Source organism: Xenopus tropicalis, chromosome 5 (assembly GCF_000004195.4).
Source record: "Xenopus tropicalis strain Nigerian chromosome 5, UCB_Xtro_10.0, whole genome shotgun sequence".
NCBI classification, from domain to species: Eukaryota; Metazoa; Chordata; class Amphibia; order Anura; family Pipidae; genus Xenopus; species Xenopus tropicalis.
The window spans coordinates 7,619,564-7,642,234 of record NC_030681.2 but is presented as its reverse complement, the minus strand read 5'-3'; the positions used below and the strand labels follow the sequence as shown (position 1 = coordinate 7,642,234).

The 22,671-nt window shown below is 45.7% G+C and overlaps 1 protein-coding gene across 6 annotated transcripts in view; it reads right to left on the bottom strand.

The window, feature by feature from the left end:
- Window positions 1-22,671, bottom strand: part of cdc42bpa (CDC42 binding protein kinase alpha) — a 126,358-nt gene that overhangs the window by 61,347 nt on the left and 42,340 nt on the right. For all 6 annotated transcript variants that reach the window (XM_031902580.1, XM_031902576.1, XM_031902577.1 and 3 more), the window contains exons 2-5: window positions 21,988-22,079; window positions 17,155-17,238; window positions 10,039-10,134; window positions 9,729-9,877 (exon numbers count right to left, since the gene is read on the bottom strand). In XM_031902580.1, the coding sequence (XP_031758440.1) occupies window positions 9,729-9,877; window positions 10,039-10,134; window positions 17,155-17,238; window positions 21,988-22,079 (421 nt within the window). The remainder of the gene's footprint in view (window positions 1-9,728; window positions 9,878-10,038; window positions 10,135-17,154; window positions 17,239-21,987; window positions 22,080-22,671) is intronic.

Below are 22,671 nucleotides of genomic sequence, written 5' to 3'. Positions count from 1 at the left end.
CGCAGCATTAAGCCCCCAGAGGGCTAACCCAGCTTCACTAGTTAATGACATTACCGCTTCCAAGCAGCCCAATTCCCTGCCTGCCAATAGGGCCACCAGTTCAGCCACGTAGGGTGTGGATTTTACATCTGAAGGGAATCGGAGTGACCAGGTAACAAGCCTTTCCACAGAAGGGTTAATGTCATTATCTCCCCAATGGCACGGGGTTGTTTGATGTCTCTCAGGGTGCAGATGGTGTGGGTGTCAGGGTGCAGAGACTTAATAGAAAGAATATTAACTGGATATCAGTGCTGGCAAAAGTCCAATGGTGCCGGATCAGACTTATATCCTGTAATACGGGATGTAGAGAGTAATATTCTGAGACAATTTGGTCTTCATTTTTTATTATTTCTGTTTTTTTTAATGATTTCACTTTTTGTTCAGCAGCTCTCCAGTTTGATAAGTTGCAGTTATCTGGTTGCTAGGGTTCAAATTACCTTAGCAACTAGGGAGCCGTTTGAACGAGGGACTGGTATATGGATAGGAGAGGGGCCTGAATAGAAAATAAGGAATAAAAAGAAACAATAATAATAAAACTGGAGCCTCACAGAGCAATAGTTCTTGGCTGCCAGGGTCAGTGACCCCCATTTGAAAGCTGCAAAGAGGCAGAAGAGAAAAGCAAAAAAAAACTATATAAAGTTAATAATGAAGACCAACTGAAAAGTTGCTGAGAATGGGTCACTCTATATAGCATACTCCAACTTGCAGCGCAGCAGTAAAGTGTGAGTGAAGTTTATCAGAGCACAGGTCACATGGCTGTGGCACCCTGGGAAATGAAGAATATGGCTAGCCATGGGAAAAACAGATCTGTATTAACTGATTCCCATGACAGTGTTCCTTTAACTCCCGGAGAGTCTCGGGGTGTAACCCAAGCACAGCCGGGGGTTCCCAAGCCAAAGAAGACTTACCCAGCACTATATTCCATGCCTGAGGGACGGAGCATTATTGGGCAGCACAACCCCGCAGCGCCGCAGAAAGGCTTAGGGTTCCGTACAGAGGATGGAAATGATTCGTCATAAAACAATAAAACATCTTAATTAACGCTCTTTAGTTACTAAAACGAATTCTCCGAGCCCAATAAAACCCCATGACATCACTGTACTGAGTTTAGCAGCTGCGGCGGCTGGAAAAAGCCGGGGATTAGACCGTAAGGACGAATGAGAAGCCTCCGTGTGGGTTCCACGCTGGGCTGCACTGGTGCACAGGGCTTGCAATCTAATATCTAGTATAGCAGCAACCAAAATCACCTTCATTATGGGCTTGAAGGGCCTCCCCAAGTTCCAAGTTTATATCCCAGCATGACATCAGGACGCCAGGAGCGACACAACCTGCCCAATCAATATCTGGGGCGCCATACTGTATCCCCTGCACGTTCATTAAAGGGGTTTTTCACTTTTAAATTAACCTTTTATAAGACATAGACTTTGATATGCTGAAACACGCTGCAATTGGTTTTCATTTTCTCTCTTTTGTGGTTATTAAGCTTCAGCAGCTCTCCAGCAGCTATCTGGTTGCTAGGGTCTTGCTTACCTTAGCAACCAGGCAGTGGTTTGAAAGAAAGTCTGAAATATAATTAGGAAAGGGCCCGAATAGAAAGATAAGGAATAAAGGGTAACAATAATAAAGGTCCCCATACATGGGCCGATTGTAGCTGCCGATATGGGTCCCTTGGAGCGATTCAGCAGCTTATTGGCCGGTGTAGGGGCATGAACGAGGGGCCTGCCCTAAAATTGGGCAGATATCGATCGGCCAGGTTAGAAAATTCAGTCGGGTCGGAGCCCCATCGGCTCGTTGATGTGGTCCCCGAACCAACTGCCCCATTGACGCCAATATTTTTTTTTTTACCTACTCGCTCCCCGATATCGCCCACCCGTAGGTGGGGATATCGGGTGAAGATCCGCTCGCTTGGTCGAGATCTCGCTAAGCGAGCGGATCTCAACGTGTATGGGGGCCTTAATGATAAAAACTATAGCCAAACAGAGCAATCAGTTTTTTGCTGCTGGGGTCAGTGACCCCCATTTAAAAGCTAGAAACTGCACAAGGGGAAAGCAAATAATTTGAAAATGATAACAAATAAATAATGAGGACCAATTGCAAAGTTAACTAAAAGTGAACTTAAAGGTGAACTCTCTCTTTATCTTAGTGTATAATACACATTACACTGGTGTTTATGCCTTGCATGTACGGAGAAGGGGGGGGTGCCATGATGTGCACATAGGGGCAGTGGGGTAACTACTCTGCGCTGGCCCCCCCTGCAAAAAAAATCATCCGAGGGGCCCGGTGCAAACTGATGTGTCCTCCCTCCGCTCTGACACGTACCCTTACCCCTCCCCCCCGGCTATGTATCCCCTACCCATCAAAATGGAGGAAGCAGACCCTAGACTCCATGACCCTTGCCCCCCACCGTAACTGCATCTTCTACTGTTACCCCACTGCATGGGGGGAAGTATTTTTGGTAAATGTCGAAACTGCACAGGGCGCTACTATGTCCCCTAAGACAGACGTGTACCCCCAAAGGTACAAAAGACCAAAGAATTGGGGGTTCATACAGGGTGGTTGAGGGGGGCTCATTCTGTAAGGCCTCTGACAACAGCGCTGGACACTTCCAATTTTTTTTTATTAATATAGCAGCTGACATTGTCCCCATAGCAACAAAGCCCCCCGTATATAACATGAGATGCAGTACATACGGGATACTGTATCCTTCCCCTACAGTAAAGGAGCGGCCATAGACTTGCACTGCCGGAAAACTCATTTGCTGGCTCCGAGGCCCTGCCTGTATTAACCGAGGAAAAAAGGCCAACAGAGATGTAATATTCTTTTATTACTTTGTGCTATAAAAAAGCGGAATAAAACCTTTCAGCAGATTTTGCTCCGTACACCTTGGCCTGGGCACCCCGACTTCCCAATATACATATATATATATCCAACTCGGGTAAATATCATTGCTGCGCTGAAAGCCGTATTATGTAGTCGGAGCCAGTTCTTATCCAAGTCTGTTAATCAGCTACATTGACTCAGGAGTCAGAACCGGCGAGGGAATATGAACCCGCCACATGGATATTGCTTTCAACTGCAATTACACATCATTATAAACCAACACTGCAAATTAACAGCTAATAAATTGAATTGAATTGAAAAGTTGCTTAGAATTAGAAAAAAAAAGTTCCCTTCTAAAACATCATTTGGAACTTGGACCAGGTGGTTGCTAGGGTCTCCCTTACCCTAGCAACCAGGCAGTGGTTTGGAAGCAGAACAGAAAAACTAAACAGAAAAACTAAACATTACTAAAAAATAACCCAATGGATAATATACCAAAAGTTAAAGTTGAACTTCCCCTTTAACCAGTGTCATTTCTACACAAGGCCGGAATGTAATTGTTTCAAGAGTCAGAACCAGAGAGCAGAAAGGGATAAACAAATACAAAGCTGATACCATCAGATTCATTAATGGCCGATGTTCCGTATCAGTGCCGGTGTTTGCTTCATTACCCATAAGTGCTGGCCAAGCCCCGCCCCTGAGCTGCAGTAAAGCGTTCATTAGTCAGATATAATCAATGAATCGTTTAATTTGCTAATTGCCCCATAGTCGCTGGACTTGTTTAAGAGGCTCCAGCAGAACCCATTCCATCATGATTCTGCCCAGAGCAATAACGGCCTGACACATGGGTCCGCTCAGGGGGAAGGATTTACAGAGAAGGAATGTTCTGGGCACACAATAAGCTGTACCCCCATACTGTACTGTCTAAGGGAAACACTATGGCACCCCCTACCCATATGTATAAATACAAATATACAGAGAAGGAATGTTCTGGGCACACAATAAGCTGTACCCCCATACTGTACTGTCTAAGGGAAACACTATGGCACCCCCTACCCATATGTATAAATACAAATATACAGAGAAGGAATGTTCTGGGCACACAATAAGCTGTACCCCCATACTGTACTGTCTAAGGGAAACACTATGGCACCCCCTACCCATATGTATAAATACAAATATACAGAGAGGGAATGTTCTGGGCACACAATAAGCTGTACCCCCATACTGTACTGTCTAAGGGAAACACTATGGCACCCCCTACCCATATGTATAAATACAAATATACAGAGAAGGAATGTTCTGGGCACACAATAAGCTGTACCCCCATACTGTACTGTCTAAGGGAAACACTATGGCACCCCCTACCCATATGTATAAATACAAATATACAGAGAAGGAATGTTCTGGGCACACAATAAGCTGTACCCCCATACTGTACTGTCTAAGGGAAACACTATGGCACCTCCTACCCATATGTATAAATACAAATATACAGAGAAGGAATGTTCTGGGCACACAATAAGCTGTACCCCCATACTGTACTGTCTAAGGGAAACACTATGGCACCCCCTACCCATATGTATAAATACAAATATACAGAGAGGGAATGTTCTGGGCACACAATAAGCTGTACCCCCATACTGTACTGTCTATGGGAAACAATATGGCAACTCCAACTCTAATATAAAAGCACAATAACCTATATCCTCTCCTTATAATAAATGGTTTATTTTGGCATTTAATAGCATTTACGTATTCACTGCACAGACTGCAGAGCTTTAGGTTAGTTCAGGTCTCTGTGCTGGCGCATTTGATCATTCCCATAACAATAATGACTATTCCATATTGCGTTTATCCGGCAGATAGTGCCGCGCAGCACCGGCCCAGCGCCTAAACCTGCAAACGAGCACAAAGCCAGTGTTTAAATGACTTCATATGTTTGGGGTCTGGAGTGAACAATGTGAGGGGAGCATCTGGGAAATGCGTCAGGCGAGTAGAAACGCAGCAATAAAAGCAGCACATCCCTCGCTGTAACACGGAAGGAATTCCACTGGCCAGAAATAAACCCCATGGATTCAACTGAGAGACTCATCAAGGTTTTCTGTAACCGTGAAATGTATGGATGTACTCTCCTACCCAGAGTGAGCCGCACAGCATACCGACAGTACTGTTACCCCAGGGATAGAGACTTGCCCCAACTGCCATAGCTTTATGGTATCTCTCTGTACAGGCTATGAGCAAACTTAGGGGGCTGTTCCTGCTGAATTGTGCTTAGTACAGGGGAATCCCTATGTGCCATAGTTTTATGGTATCTCTCTGTACAGGCTATGAGCAAACTTAGGGGGCTGTTCCTGCTGAATTGTGCTTAGTACAGGGGAATCCCTATGTGCCATAGTTTTATGGTATCTCTCTGTACAGACTATGAGCAAACTTAGGGGGCTGTTCCTGCTGAATTGTGCTTAGTACAGGGGAATCCCTATGTGCCATAGTTTTATGGTATCTCTCTGTACAGGCTATGGGCAAACTTAGGGGGCTGTTCCTGCTGAATTGTGCTTAGTACAGGGGAATCCCTATGTGCCATAGTTTTATGGTATCTCTCTGTACAGGCTATGAGCAAACTTAGGGGCTGTTCCTGCTGAATTGTGCTTAGTACAGAGGAATCCCTATGTGCCATAGTTTTATGGTATCTCTCTATACTGGCTATGGGAAAACGTAGGGGGCTGTTCCTGCTGAATTGTGCTTAGTACAGGGGAATCCCTATGTGCCATAGTTTTATGGTATCTCTCTGTACAGGCTATGAGCAAACTTAGGGGGCTGTTCCTGCTGAAAAATGCAAAAAATTGGTGTTTTCAGCTGTGATATGGAGGAACACTAAAGCTTTCGCCAGATCTGAGTTTATTCAAGTGCTTTTGGGAATCAGCCAAAGCGCCTGGATTTGTCACATGCCTAATTATAACACAAGAGGGGGGATATGGGAGGAAGCTGGTGGCCAGGCAGTCTAAAAACAAAGGAGGCCAAGGCAAGAGTGAAACTGCCGAGCCAGTAACAATGCAAGAGGGAAACACCAATCAGCTCTTTGTATTAACCACGACCCACTGGTACCAGGGAAATGGCAAGTTCTGCTTTTATTTACTTGCCCAAATGCCCCAGAGCCCCCGTGGAACAGCCCAGGGGGAGATATATTGCCCCCTCGTGCCACAGTGAGAAGCACAAACACAGTAACCCGATTGGACGTTAAGCCTGTGCGTATTAAATATCAGGAAAAGTAAATCCCTAACAGGGAACGCAGTCAATCTATTAATCCTCCCAATCATGTCTGCGCTCCTGGGGACACATTCTGTATCCTGCTACCGTTTCCCACGTTCTTTCCTTGCCGTAAAGGGGAAGCAAACCCAACATTACAATTCTGCCCAATCAAAGCAAATGTCATTGCAATATACATTCATTCGCAACACTTTTCATACAGTCATCTCTGCAATTTAGTTGTAAATATAACTGGAAACGAAAGCAGTTTCTATATTGTTGTGGATATCACTGAACTACAACTCCCAGAATGCAAAGAGGTGACGGCCTCCCCTATTATTACAGAATGCCAGGCTGAACAGGAGCAGAGCAGCAACAGGGGCACAGACAGACTGCAAATGAGTAACTGTTACTGATTAATAACTCAGGATATAGCAGTGTAAAGAAATTCCCCATATGGAATTTTCTGCCTATGTGATATATGGAACATTCCGAGCGGCCTGACACCGAGACTGTTCTCTAATGAGTCACAATATTAATTTCTCAGCAGCAGGAAACGAGCACAGAAACTCATTAGGAGCAGCCCCACGAACTCACACAGTACCACAAATACGGATAATTCTATGCCAGTCTGTCATTTATCTACCTTTATGTCTTTTACTTGTCAGTCCATCTGATTTCCTATCTATCTATCTATCTATCTATCATCTATCTATCTATCATCTATCTATCTATCTATCTATCTATCTATCTATCTATCATCTATCTATCTATCATCTATCTATCTATCATCTATCTATCTATCTATCTATCTATCTATCATCTATATATCCATCTATTTATCTATCTATCTATCATCTATCTATCATATAGCTATCTATCCATCTATCTATTTATCTATCTATCTATCTATCTATCCATCTATCTATCTATCTATCTATCTATCATCTATCTATCCATCTATTTATCTATCTATCTATCTATCTATCCATCTATCTATCTATCTATCTATGTATCTACCTACTATCTATCTATCTATCATCTATCTATCTATCTATCTATCTATCCATCTATCTATGTATCTACCTACTATCTATCTATCTATCTATCTATCTATCCATCTATCTATCTATCTACCTACTATCTATCCATCTATCTATCTATCTATCTATCTATCTATCTATGTATCTACCTACTATCTATCTATCTATCTATCTATCTATGTATCTACCTACTATCTATCTATCTATATATCTATCTATGTATCTACCTACTATCTATCTATCTATCCATCTATTTATCTATCTATCTATCATCTATATATCTATCTATCATCTATCTATCCATCTATTTATCTATCTATCTATCTATCTATCTATCTATCTATCTATCTACTATCTATATATCTATCTATGTATCTACCTACTATCTATCTATCTATCCATCTATTTATCTATCTATCTATCATCTATATATCTATCTATCATCTATCTATCCATCTATTTATCTATCTATTTATCTATCTATCTATCTATCTACTATCTATCCTAATTTGCTGAGTCAGTTTGGTTTTCAGTCAAATCTTTCCGAAACAATTTGGGTTTTTTCCGGATCCCAAAATAGTGGATTCGGTGCATCCCTACTTTATAGAGATTATATTTCATTCCCATCAGTCCCTGCACCAGCGGAGCTTACAATTTAAGGTCACAACCCTAAAATGGGGGGTACATTATCCCTTATAATACATGAGTGATACTCAGAGTTCCCTGTATAACTCAGCCTGCAGCCTTGTGCCTTTATATGGGGGGCACAGAACCCCTCAGTGACTGCTAATATCCTTATCATTTACAGTAGGGGGTACATTATCCCTTATAATACATGAGTGATACTCAGAGTTCCCTGTATAACTCAGCCTGCAGCCTTGTGCCTTTATATGGGGGGCACAGAACCCCTCAGTGACTGCTAATATCCTTATCAGTTACAGTAGGGGGTACAGTATCCCTTATAATACATGAGTGATACTCAGAGTTCCCTGTATAACTCAGCCTGCAGCCTTGTGCCTTTATATGGGCACAGAACCCCTCAGTGACTGCTAATATCCTTATCAGTTACAGTAGGGGGTACAGTATCCCTTATAATACATGAGTGATACTCAGAGTTCCCTGTATAACTCAGCCTGCAGCCTTGTGCCTTTATATGGGCACAGAACCCCTCAGTGACTGCTAATATCCTTATCAGTTACAGTAGGGGGTACAGTATCCCTTATAATACATGAGTGATACTCAGAGTTCCCTGTATAACTCAGCCTGCAGCCTTGTGCCTTTATATGGGCACAGAACCCCTCAGTGACTGCTAATATCCTTATCAGTTACAGTAGGGGGTACAGTATCCCTTATAATACATGAGTGATACTCAGAGTTCCCTGTATAACTCAGCCTGCAGCCTTGTGCCTTTATATGGGCACAGAACCCCTCAGTGACTGCTAATATCCTTATCATTTACAGTAGGGGGTACACTATACACTGATCTAATGATCCAGATGTTTAAAATGCTTATGTATTACAGCATATGTACTCCTTGGATGCTGGGGTCCCGGAATAAATGCTTAACCCCAGAACAGTTGAGCCCCCCCCCTCCCCCCCGTTGTGTGTTTTCCCTGGCATCTCAGGAAATAAGTCACATATACAAGGTTGAGAGCACAAGTAGCACATAAAACCCAGTAAGAAGGTGCCTGTGCCTCTGTAATGACAAGGTGTAAGTGTCTCTAGTGACCCGGGGGATGGGTAAAGCATGGAAGTGGGGGCAAAGTCAGGCACAGCAGTGCAGTGAATGGTGAGTGAGACATATTAGTGAGACATATTAGTATGGCAGCTGCAGTGGGGAGGGGAAGGTGGGAGAGAGATGCCGTACAGGGGGAGAGTACAGCAGCCGAGATGGGGAGGATTAGTGAGCGGGATGCTATTATACTGGTGATGATAGCAGGAAATGGCTGGATTTCTGAAATATTGCATTAAGTGCCAGTGATAGGAGCTGGTGACAGGGCTAATGTGCCGCGTGAATGAGAGGCTTTGTGGTGCCCGCGTGGTAATGGCGTGACCCAGGTACTGGCACCGAAGGGAAAAGCGAGGGTCCGTCTACGACAGGGATCCCCAACTTCTTACTATGCACCCTATCAGCTTACAGGGGCTTTATTTGGTAGGAAATCTTGTTTTTATTCAACCAAAACTTGCCCCCAAGTCAGGAATTCAAAAATAACTCCCTGGTTTGGGGGCACTGAGAGCAACACCCAAGGGGTTGGGGAGCAACATGTTACCCCTGAGCCACTGGTTGGGGATCACTGGTCTAAGAGTATAGAGTTGGGGGTGATATATAGTCCTCTAACCTTGCCTGTATACTATTCTAGCTATTCCCCTGTACTCCCCCAGAATCCTTTGCTCACATATACAGAGCAGCAGATAATGGCAGTGACCCCCCCCCTCCTCACAGGTACAGATACACCTGTTGTACCCAACACCCAAACTCAGCCCCGCCCCTCTGGCTTTTATATACCCCACGCCCACAGGAACCTGTCATCAATAAACCTCTTGTCTGAACTGAGAGCCTTCTCCATTGACTTCTCTTACCTGTGGACGTAATGGAGTTGGTGGACCGAGTCAATGGCCAGAACCATCTCTGCTAAGTAGAAACGGGACATGTCTTCTGGTAACCGGTCCTCAAACTTGCTGAGCAACGTGAGCAGGTCTCCTCCGACGTAGTAATCCATAACGAGGTACTGCGGGAACAAGTAGCCGGAGAATGGGCCGATGGGTACAAGATGGAAGGAGTCATGAATCCCAAGCAAGTAATGTATGAGTAAGCATTTATCTGGGTTACTCATACATTACTCTTACTTTGCCTTTAAACCATCACATGAGGAGCAAAGAGAGAACTTACCAGATTGTTGTCATCTTGGAAGGCGTAGTGCAAGGTAGTGATCCACTGACTGTCTCCATTCACCAGGACGTCCCGCTCCTCTCGGAAACAAGCCGTCTGTGGGGCAGAAAGGGGGCAGAGTGAGGAATTGCCACTATAGCTGCCATCTCTGGCAGCAGCAGGACACAAGTCCTAAGGTTTGTACCATTCTGTTTGCAGGGGGGAAGAGTTAATAACTTTGTGCCCCATGCCAATTGCAAGTGAACTTTCCCTTTAATATTTATTTTTGATAAATATAAAGGGAAAAAGATGCCTGGCCTTTAAACTACACATTGAGCCAATCCCAGTAAGCAGCATGGCAGCGCTCGCAGCAGCGACAGGAGCAGAGCAGAAATATAACTGCTTATTAATGTTTATTAGGCTTCCCTTATAGGCCCAACAGATTTGCTCCTTATTCACGCTGAAGGGTGATAGTTCAGAACAACAATTATTTCTACTAATGATTCCCAGCATGCATCAGTGTCATTCATATCCCTATCCGGAACTACATGGGCCGAGAGACTCCTGAAATCAGCACCGTGGACTGTGTGTCAACACTTCATTTCTGGCAACTCTGGGACCATCTTGCCCTACTCTCTTTATCATGCCCCTTTGTCTCCCTCTTGCCCTACTGTCTCCACCTTGTCCTATTGTCTCCATCTTGTCCTACTGTCTTCATCTTGTCCTGCTGTCTCCATCTTGCCCTACTGTCTCCACCTTGTCCTACTGTCTCCATCTTGTCCTACTGTGTCCATCTTGCCCTACTGTCTCCACCTTGTCCTATTGTCTCCATCTTGTCCTACTGTCTTCATCTTGTCCTGCTGTCTCCATCTTGCCCTACTGTCTCCACCTTGTCCTACTGTCTCTATCTTGTCCTGCTGTCTCCATCTTGTCCTACTGTCTCCACCTTGTCCTACTGTCTCCACCTTGTCCTACTGTCTCCATCTTGTCCTGCTGTCTCCATCTTGTCCTGCTGTCTCCTTCTTGCCCTGCTGTCTCTACCTTGTCCTACTGTCTCTATCTTGTCCTGCTGTCTCCTTCTTGCCCTGCTGTCTCTACCTTGTCCTACTGTCTCTATCTTGTCCTGCTGTCTCCATCTTGTCCTACTGTCTCCACCTTGTCCTACTGTCTCCACCTTGTCCTACTGTCTCCATCTTGTCCTGCTGTCTCCATCTTGTCCTGCTGTCTCCTTCTTGCCCTGCTGTCTCTACCTTGTCCTACTGTCTCTATCTTGTCCTGCTGTCTCCACCTTGTCCTGCTGTCTCCATCTTGCCCTACTGACTCCATCTTGTCCTGCTGTCTCCATCTTGTCCTGCTGTCTCCATCTTGTCCTGCTGTCTCCACCTTGTCCTACTGTCTCAATCTTGTCCTACTGTCTCTGACTTGCCCTACTGTGTCTATTATGCCCCTTTGTCTCCCTCTTACCCTACTGTCTCAACCTTGTCCTGCTGTCTCCATCATGTCCTACTGTCTCCATCTTGCCCTACTGTCTCTATCATGCCCCTCTGTCTCCCTCTTGCCCTACTGTCTCAACCTTGTCCTGCTGTCTCCATCTTGCCCTACTGTCCCCACCTTGTCCTACTGTCTCCATCTTGTCCTACTGTCTCCATCTTGCCCTGCTGTCCGCATCTCGTCCTGCTGTCTCCATCTTGCCGTGATGTCTCCATCTTGCCCTGCTGTCCCCATCTCGTCCTGCTGTCTCTATCATGCCCCTCTGTCTCCCTCTTGCACTACTGTATCCATCTTGCCCTACTGACCATGTCCTTCAGTCTCCATCTTGCCCTACTGTCTCCATCTTGCCTTACTGTCTCCATCTTGCCCTACTGTCTCTATCTTGCCTTACTGTCTCCATCTTGCCCTACTGTCTCCATCTTGCCTTACTGTCTCCACCGTGTCCTTCAGCCTCCATCTTGCCCTACTGTCTCCAGCAAGTCCTTCAGTCTCCATCTTGCCCTACTGTCTCCACCATGTCCTTCTGCCTCCATCTTGTCCTACTGTCTCCAGCAAGTCCTTCAGTCTCCATCTTGCCCTACTGTCTCCACCATGTCCTTCAGTCTCCATCTTGCCCTACTGTCTCCACCATGTCCTTCAGTCTCCATCTTGCCCTACTGTCTCCACCATGTCCTTCAGTCTCCATCTTGCCCTACTGTCTCCACCATGTCCTTCAGCCTCCATCTTGCCCTACTGTCTCCACCATGTCCTTCAGTCTCCATCTTGCCCTACTGTCTCCACCATGTCCTTCAGTCTCCATCTTGCCCTACTATTCCGCAGGCTTCCCATCTATACAAGTGCTGCTATTTGGGGCCCCCCTACATGCAGGACCAATGGTAGCTGCCCCAGAATACAGCTGTAACAATTAGATTCCTACAGTAGAGATTGCAGAGAGCGGCTCAGAACAGCAGTGTTTATTTTGGCTCGGGTGATAATTAATCGCTATAAGTAAAGATATAAATATATTCTGTAAAGAAGTTTATTTTTACTATTAAAGTCGCATTATGTAGGAAGCCAAGATCAACAGATTTTGGCCAAAGTGAGAGAATTAGACTTGTGAAGTCCTGTAAGGTTGAGAAGCTGCATATGGACACAAAGCTCAGAGAGCACAGCGAGCCAACATGCCATAGATACAGGCCCATAACTACCCCCCTGCCCCTCTCCTATCCACACACACAGGGGCCTAAACCAACTCTGGCCCAGATTCACTAAACAACAGTAATATTTGCATCTTTTTTAAGCACTTAGATCTGTGAGTTATTCCAGCTTTGCCTTCACCTTAACCAAGGGCACTAAGGGGCCTGCGCATCTGAATGGTATGGGACAGGGTGCAAAAACTGCCTTAGGAATCCCTATGCTGCCATAGTTCTATGGTATCTCTCTGTACAGGTTATGAGCAAACTTAGGGGGCTGTTCCTGCTGAATTGTGCTTAGTACAGGGGAATCCCTATGTGCCATAGTTCTATGGTATCTCTCTGTACAGGCTATGAGCAAACTTAGGGGGCTGTTCCTGCTGAATTGTGCTTAGTACAGGGGAATCCCTATGTGCCATAGTTCTATGGTATCTCTCTGTACAGGCTATGAGCAAACTTAGGGGGCTGTTCCTGCTGAATTGTGCTTAGTACAGGGGAATCCCTATGTGCCATAGTTCTATGGTATCTCTCTGTACAGGCTATGAGCAAACTTAGGGGGCTGTTCCTGCTGAATTGTGCTTAGTACAGGGGAATCCCTATGTGCCATAGTTTTATGGTATCTCTCTGTACAGATACAAGGAGCATTGTGTATATGTTATTAATAATGCTAAATGAAATTACAAACAGTGAGAGGGAGACAAGCTTTTCCTCCATTGTAAGAATCTGAATAAAGAAATGGGAAGTTCCAGACTTTATTTTTCCATCCAGCAAATAAAGCGGCGTCGCTGCGTATTCATTTGCCCCATAGAAAGCCAAGGAGCATGGGAGGGTAGTGCCGAACCAATAGGCCGTGCATTGTAAGCCAGTAATTGTGTGTACAGGTGCAAAGCTCCTAGTGATAATGGAAACTTGGAAATGAATATATTCGGCTCAGGTACCGGAACCGACGCAATTAGCACTGTCTGTACTCACCGTGCCCCCAACTGTCAGCTCTCATTATAATCATGTAATTATAAAGTGCCAACATATTCTGCAGCGCTGTAACATACAGGGGTGGAACCATTAAACATTTGATATACATATACTGACCCATAACGGGGTTCTGAGGGTTCTGCTCAACCAGGGGGTGTTTATGAGCCTTTGCCCCCATAGCAACCTCTGCCTAGGCCCCACTAAAATACAGCCAATACAGACGCGGCTAGCAATGCATCTTGGGAAAGAAGAACAATATGAAAGCAGGGGGTATCCAAAATAAAGGAAGGTCACCGTGACATTAAATATGATTCATTGGGGGAAAGAAATTCTATTTTTATGAGTATAAAAATGCACTACGTTGCTCGGTTGCTATGGCGCAGCTTGTTTATCGCATATTTTCTCCTGCAGAAACGGAAAAATTCAGGTTAAGAAAAAAAAAAAAAAAAAAAGAGAGAGCTATTTGGCGTTCTCCCATGTCCTCTCCTTTCTCATCCCCGGCAACCAAGGGAGAGTTAACCTGTGCACTGCTGGCAAAGAATTATAGAATGCCATAAAGCAGGGCAGGACTGCTGCTCTCCCTACTAGGCACCATCTCTCCCTACTATACCTGCTATCCCACAGCCCCAGTCCCTTCCCAGAGGCTATTATCCCCCCACTGCTACTATAGGCACCATCTCTCCCTACTATACCTGCTATCCCACAGCCACAGTCCCTTCCCAGAGGCTATTATCCCCCCACTGCTACTATAGGCACCATCTCTCCCTACTATACCTGCTATCCCACAGCCCCAGTCCCTTCCCAGAGGCTATTATCCCCCCACTGCTACTATAGGCACCATCTCTCCCTACTATACCTGCTATCCCACAGCCCCAGTCCCTTCCCAGAGGCTATTATCCCCCACTGCTAATATAGCACCATCTCTCCCTACTATACCTGCTATCCCACAGTCCCAGTCCCTTCCCAGAGGCTATTATCCCCCCACTGCTACTATAGGCACCAATCTCTCCCTACTATACCTGCTATCCCACAGCCCCAGTCCCTTCCCAGAGGCTATTATCCCCCACTGCTAATATAGGCACCATCTCTCCCTACTATACCTGCTATCCCACAGCCCCAGTCCCTTCCCAGAGGCTATTATCCCCCACTGCTAATATAGGCACCATCTCTCCCTACTATACCTGCTATCCCACAGTCCCAGTCCCTTCCCAGAGGCTATTATCCCCCCACTGCTACTATAGGCACCATCTCTCCCTACTATACCTGCTATCCCACAGCCCAGTCCCTCCCAGAGGCTATATCCCCCCACTGCTACTATAGGCACCATCTCTCCCTACTATACCTGCTATCCCACAGCCCCAGTCCCTTCCAGAGGCTATTATCCCCCCCACTGCTACTATAGGCACCATCTCTCCCTACTATACCTGCTATCCCACACGCCCCAGTCCCTCCAGAGGCTATTATCCCCCCACTGCTACTATAGCACCATCTCTCCCTACTATACCTGGCTATCCCACAGCCCCAGTCCCTTCCCAGAGGCTATTATCCCCCCACTGCTACTATAGCACCATCTCTCCGCTACTATACCTGCTATCCCACAGCCCCAGTCCCTTCCCAGAGGCTATTATCCCCCCCACTGCTACTATAGGCCACCATCTCTCCCTACTATTACCTGCTATCCCACAGCCCCAGTCCCTTCCCAGAGGCTATTATCCCCCCCACTGCTACTATAGGCACCATCTCTCCCTACGTATACCTGCTATCCCACAGCCCCAGTCCCTTCCCAGAGGCTATTATCCCCCCCACTGCTACTATAGGCACCATCTCTCCCTACTATACCTGCTATCCCACAGCCCCAGTCCCTTCCCAGAGGCTATTATCCCCCCACTGCTACTATAGGCACCATCTTTCCCTACTATACCTGCTATCCCACAGCCAGAGGCTATTACCCCATATTACTACATATATATATGTATATACAGAGGTGCTGCTGTGCCAGGGTTCTATCGTGCCCATCTCTAACAGTGGGTTGAGCACCAGGAATCCCTGGAGAGCAGCAGACAAGCTGTATTGTATCAAACCCTCCCGCCCTGTTACAGAATCACACAGAACTCACAGAATTCACAACTCGGCATGAAAGTTAACTATATCCGTCAGCTGCCGGAGAGGTATGTGGCTCTATCCCTGGCATTTAAAGGGCTAGTGCAATATAAAACATGGAGAGAATTATCTGAGCCTATGTGAGCCTATCAACACCTTTCCTACCAAAAATTAAAAATAGACCCGGAGGCTTCTCCTATGTAAGGTATGTCCCCGTCTCATCCCAGCGACCCCATTCTAGCCTCTCACAAGCAGCAGAATCAGCGCCATATTTCCGCAGTTGCTTCTGCCCATGTAGGCGTAGCATGGAAAGTCTGCCTTCCCTATCCAGTTACAGGCAGCGACCTTCACATATGAGCCCAAAACAACTCAATGACAGCGCTGATTCCCTTCAGCTGGAATACCGTAACATAGATTAGGTGGCCCATGTTAAGAGACACAGAAGGAATGAGGTTCCTGCCCACAGAGCTTGCAATCTCTGTTAGAGATGAAGTATTGGCAGCTGCATTCTGCCCTAGAAATCCCTTGAAACCAGCTCTATTTTATTATTTTATGCCACTCAGCTGTTATTATATGCCCGTGGCATCTACTATGTGCCAGGCTGTTCCAAGGTAACCCCGTCCTGCCTGCAGCTGTCATTCTCCATCGGATCAGCACCTTTACTCAACAACCTTTTATTCAATTACTTAGCAGCCCCGATCTAATCGGTGTATTAAAACACTTTCCACGGGGAGGCTAGATTGGCTTAATGACTGCAATAGTTTGCCTTACATATCTCTGCTATAATCGCTTCTCATGGAGGGATATGAAACCGAAGATTTACAGCCCATTATACAACAGGTATGTTCTCCTTTAAAGGACAACTAAACCCACTCAGCTAACACAGGCCATACACCTCATACCAGTCTTTACTCTTTTTCAGCTATCAGTGCCAGGGGGCAAAGGAATGGAAGCAAAGTGGGTAAGTATGGCATCCAGCATATATAGTCGCTTCACTTCCATTCCTTTGCCCCCTGGCACTGACAGCCAATAAAGTACATGTACTAGAATCCATTTGGGTCCTGGCAGGAGTCACTTGCTTTGACCCACTACCCAACCCGCAACTCCCTTATCTGCAACCTGATCTGCGACCCCCTGACCAACATTAAACAGGAAGTGTCGTTGCTGCAAGCTGGAAGTGACATCATCAGAAGTGGGCAGGGTAGAAAAAACTTTAGTTGGTTAAGTTTTCCTTTAAATTTGCGTTTAGATACAGCTGGAAGTAACCTTGGCAACTCTGCCATTGTTCATTTTATTTTGTTATATTTGGTTTCAGCCAGACTGACTGTGGGGCGACAATTTGTTCCTCTATGGCACATTCAATTGACAGCTTTATAATAGCCCAATTTTTCCTTCTTCTCACCTCTGCTCTTTTCAGCATCTCCCACTTATTCAGGATCTTCATGGCAAACACCTTATCTGCATTCTTCAACTTTACGACTGCAACCTGCGGAGAGGAATAGAGAGGCAGGAAATGACAACACGCCCAGGAAGTACTTGTCCTGTAACATACATGTTGGCTGATGCATTAAAGCAGAACAATATGGCTGCCTTGGCACACCCTACAGAATGGCAGGGGAGGAGGGACTAAATATTAATGTTACAAATTGTAACAACTTCCCCACAGCTTACAGACAGCATGCAGGAACTCCATAACCCACAATGCATTGCACTGGGATGTTCCTTTCCTTATTGACATCATGTGTGCAGCAGGGAATTGTGGGATTGGGAGGAGGCAGGCTGAAGGCAGGCTGAGGACAGGCGACTACTGTTACATTTTATTTGAGTCACAAAGTAGTCAGACAAGCAGGGGAACAGGGGGCGGGGCTTAGGGAACTTTTTCAAACCAGATTATTCCATTAACCATCATGAAAAGGCTGCATATTTCAAAAAGTTGAGTTTAGGTGGAATTCCCCTTTAATAATACAAGACAAGATGCATGCTACATTCCCTAACTATGGCCTAGTTAATTTTTTAATGCTAAGTGAAATTCATCAACAGGATTTGTGTTCCATAGTACATTACGGATCTGTTTCTCTTACATAGAAAGGAAAAAAAGAACAAAAAGAGAAGAAAAGAAGGAAAGATGGAGAGATAATAATAAAGGAAAAGGTAGGAAATATATGATAATATAGGATAATATGATGGACTCATGGGATGAGGGAAGAGGGGATGGAATGACAAGAGAAGAAAAATAATGATGGACTAATAAGAGAAGAAAGGAAGATTGGTTTCATTTGTGTGAAAAAGTGTCTCCTGGCCAAAACAAAATTATGGAATGATATAAGAAAGGAAGAAAAGACAAAAGAAAACACTGGATAATTAGAAGGAAAGATAGAATGGGAAAGGATAAGATGATATAATAAGCAGGGAAGAAAGCAAAACAAAATAACAGGATAAAAGTAAATGGGTGAATGAAAAAGGGAAAAGGCACAGAGGATAAAATAAGGACGTATCTCCGTGTCTGTATCTCTGAGCCGTATAGGGGCCCCTAGCCACGAGACATGCCGGAGTGTTCCTCCTGAGCCAACTGCATCGAGCTGCCAAGGCTGATCTATAGATAATTATCTGTACAGTATCACAAGTCAGAATATAAAATGTGCAGCCAACACAATACAGGTGAGGAACATGGACGCCAAAATCCCAGCCAGGAACTCCCTCCCTGAAAATATACATTATTAGAGCCCGGCCTTGTTAAACATTTACTTTAGTCATCCACCGAGTGATCCACAAGGCCTTTTGTATTTCAGCATAGTTCTTATGCAGGAAGGAAAATCGAACTTCTAAGGGTTGAAATACCCCCACATCTGTCCCTAATGGTGGTCTTATCCCTTTAAATGGGTGGTGGAGAACTCTCCTCTGCAGGGTGGAGATCAGCAGCTGTAAGTCCAATTGGTCAAAACACTTTTGCAAAGATACTGCAACCAATTAGGAAAGTGCCAGCGTATGAACCATATGACGGAAACACATAAATGGAAATACTATTGCACTCACCCCAAATCCCCCCTAACTGGCCTTCAGGCTGGGCCCCCTTAGCCCATAACAAGGTTACAGATATATAGAAACATTGGGGTAACAGTCACCCTGCTATAGTTCCAGGGGTACCCAGGGCACAAATAAGCACTCACCCCAAATCCCCCCCTAACTGGCCTTCAGGCTGGGCCCCCTTAGCCCATAACAAGGTTACAGATATATAGAAACATTGGGGTAACAGTCACCCTGCTATAGTTCCAGGGGTACCCAGGGCACAAATAAGCACTCACCCCCAAATCCCCCCTAACTGGCCTTCAGGCTGGGCCCCCTTAGCCCATAACAAGGTTACAGATATATAGAAACATTGGGGTAACAGTCACCCCGCTATAGTTCCAGGGGTACCCAGGGCACAAATAAGCACTCACCCCAAATCCCCCCTAACTGGCCTTCAGGCTGGGCCCCCTTAGCCCATAACAAGGTTACAGATATATAGAAACATTGGGGTAACAGTCACCCTGCTATAGTTCCAAGGGTACCCAGGGCACAAATAAGCACTCACCCCAAATCCCCCCCTAACTGGCCTTCAGGCTGGGCCCCTTTAGCCCATAACAAGGTTACAGATATATAGAAACATTGGGGTAACAGTCACCCCGCTATAGTTCCAGGGGTACCCAGGGCACAAAGAAGCACTCACCCCAAATCCCCCCCTAACTGGCCTTCAGGCTGGGCCCCCTTAACCCATAACAAGGTTACAGATATATAGAAACATTGGGGTAACAGTCACCCTGCTATAGTTCCAGGGGTACCCAGGGCACAAATAAGCACTCACCCCAAATCCCCCCCTAACTGGCCTTCAAGCTGGGCCCCCTTAGCCCATAACAAGGTTACAGATATATAGAAACATTGGGGTAACAGTCACCCCGCTATAGTTCCAGGGGTACCCAGGGCACAAATAAGCACTCACCCCAAATCCCCCCCTAACTGGCCCTCAGGCTGGGCCCCCTTAGCCCATAACAAGGTTAGAGATATATAGAAACATTGGGGTAACAGTCACCCCGCTATAGTTCCAGGGGTACCCAGGGCACAAATAAGCACTCACCCCAAATCCCCCCCTAACTGGCCTTCAGGCTGGGCCCCCTTAACCCATAACAAGGTTAGAGATATATAGAAACATTGGGGTAACAGTCACCCCGCTATAGTTCCAGGGGTACCCAGGGCACAAATAAGCACTCACCCCAAATCCCCCCCTAACTGGCCTTCAGGCTGGGCCCCCTTAGCCCATAACAAGGTTACAGATATATAGATACATTGGGGTAACAGTCACCCCGCTATAGTTCCAGGGGTACCCAGGGCACAAATAAGCACTCACCCCAAATCCCCCCTAACTGGCCTTCAGGCTGGGCCCCCTTAGCCCATAACAAGGTTACAGATATATAGAAACATTGGGGTAACAGTCACCCTGCTATAGTTCCAGGGGTACCCAGGGCACAAATAAGCACTCACCCCAAATCCCCCCCTAACTGGCCTTCAGGCTGGGCCCCCTTAGCCCATAACAAGGTTACAGATATATAGAAACATTGGGGTAACAGTCACCCTGCTATAGTTCCAGGGGTACCCAGGGCACAAATAAACACTCACCCCAAATCCCCCGTAACTGGCTTTCAGCAGCCCGTCTGGCATTTGCCACAACTCACAGCTTGCCAGTCCGGGCCTGGATTCCTATGTCTGGCTGTGGCTGTAACAAGCCCACCTACACCTGATGCTCCAGCTTCCTGTTCCCCAAACCCTACTTGCTGCTCCCTATATAACCCAAACAGGCCGTGGGTTTGTGCTGACAGGAAAAGCGTGTTTTAGCCTGGAATTTTATTCTCTCATTTATTCCCCCAGCTTGTCCTTTCCCACAGCTTCGCAGCCTGAGATATTTATTTTACCCTTAACAAATGAGATGTTTACCCAAGCGAGGAATCCGGGAACTGTATATTCTACCCTGAGTTGGAGCCTGGAGCTCACACAGCGCCATGCCTTGGGGCCACATAGAGCCAATAAGCAGAGGCTACGTCAGTGCAACACAGCGGCACAAGTGCCAACACTGGATTTCCAATCACAGAACCGCCTTGTTGCTACAGGAGAAGCCGGACTGCACGGAACCATGGCCTACAGAATTATATAGATAATTATAGATATTGTTGAGTGCTGGTTTGTTTCCAGCTAAACTGCTAATCTTCCATAACTAATCTAATCAAAATATATCTCTGAACTCTACTTTTCCTAAACAGAAATATATTTGCAGTAGAATTTAAATCTTCATGAGAAGCTATGTAAGTACTAGTAAATAGGTCCCCTGGGACAGATGGATCAGATATGGATCAGGATCCTTAGTGGCTCAATATTATCCCCGTTTGCTGACATTTCCCTGACAGTCGGGAGAGCGTTTAATGATTTGAGACATTTATCAAAGCAGATCAATAAGTGAATTCAGCACAATGTGTTGGCTGTTGATCCCTATTCTGCTCTATGGGGTGTTAGAGCTCTGCAGCAGCACTGAGCTTTAACACTCCTCTGACTTGTTAATCCCTGGTGGTGCAAACTGTGTCTCCCTTCCTACCCACCCAGGCTAAGGCTTCTGCCAGCTACAGGCCTCTAGCCCTATACTGTCAGGTTTCTCTGAATGCTACATTGGGGGGCAGTGCACTGATAGGCCGGGGTTCTGATCAGATCCATACTCAGGCCTATCAGAATTTCACATTGCCTTCCATCCCAGCACATACAGGAGAACAGCATCAGGACAGTGAAGGGGACAGAGGGTCTTGGTTCCTAAGGGGTCAGTATCAATTTAATGACAAAATGCAACTGACATGGGGAAAGGCTTCTAACTGGCAGAATACCTTCTATCCAAGCAACTGCCAGCAGAAAAGGGCATTCTGCAATTCTCCCTGAAAGGACCACAAATATTAAACACATACAATTACCCTACACAAGGCTTTGCTTTGCCTTTAATACCTGTATAAACATGTGTCTCATTTGGGCAAATTTGCCCATGGGCAGTAACCCATAGCAACCAATCAGTGATTGGATTTTTCAGTCAGATCCAGGCAGAACAATGAATGCAACAATTTGATTGGTTGCCATGAGTTACTGCCCACGGGCAAATTTGCCCAGTGTGGATACCCCACTGTGACAAGCAGTCTTGCAAGGCACGGGGCAAAACGAAGGGACCTCTCACCTCGCCAAAGGCTCCTCTTCCGATAACTTTTAAAATTTCGAAGTCTTCTTTGTGCAGTCGCATCTGCTTCACTTTCAGGGCAAATGGTTTGGCTGCAAGAGAAATAAATGATATTAATAGATGCCCCCAGACTGCATAAAGTTTGATATTTACTGAAATTCCCTCCTAGTTTGTGCAAGAGAAGTTAATTGAAAATGCGTAGGAGGCATGCTGGGAGTTGTATGCCCTTCTGATGCAAAGTCTGTCCAATAAAATGCAGCAGTGGCCAAATTACAACTTTGTGTAGAAGTTGGTGGATCCTAGTGGGCGTGTGTCAACAGAAGCCACCTATCAGCAGCTGGATTTGATTAACCCATAATAAACAATCAGATATTAGTATTTAGTATTAGTGTTAGTATTAATTGCACCAGACTAATAAAAGGTGGATGCTGATTGGCTGCTATATACATCGCTGTTCTATAGCAACTGTTACCCCTGTTACTAGTTAACCCCTATCATAAACGTATGTGTTAAACCTCAGCAGGGCAGCATTCCAGCACAACCAATCAGATATCTGTTTCTATTAATCTAACTGCAATGGACGGGTCAAAGCTAACTGGTGATTGGTTGCCAATGTATTAGTACATTTTCTGCGTAAATCCCCCTTTTCTAGTGCACATGTAACACTTTATACTTTTAAAGACC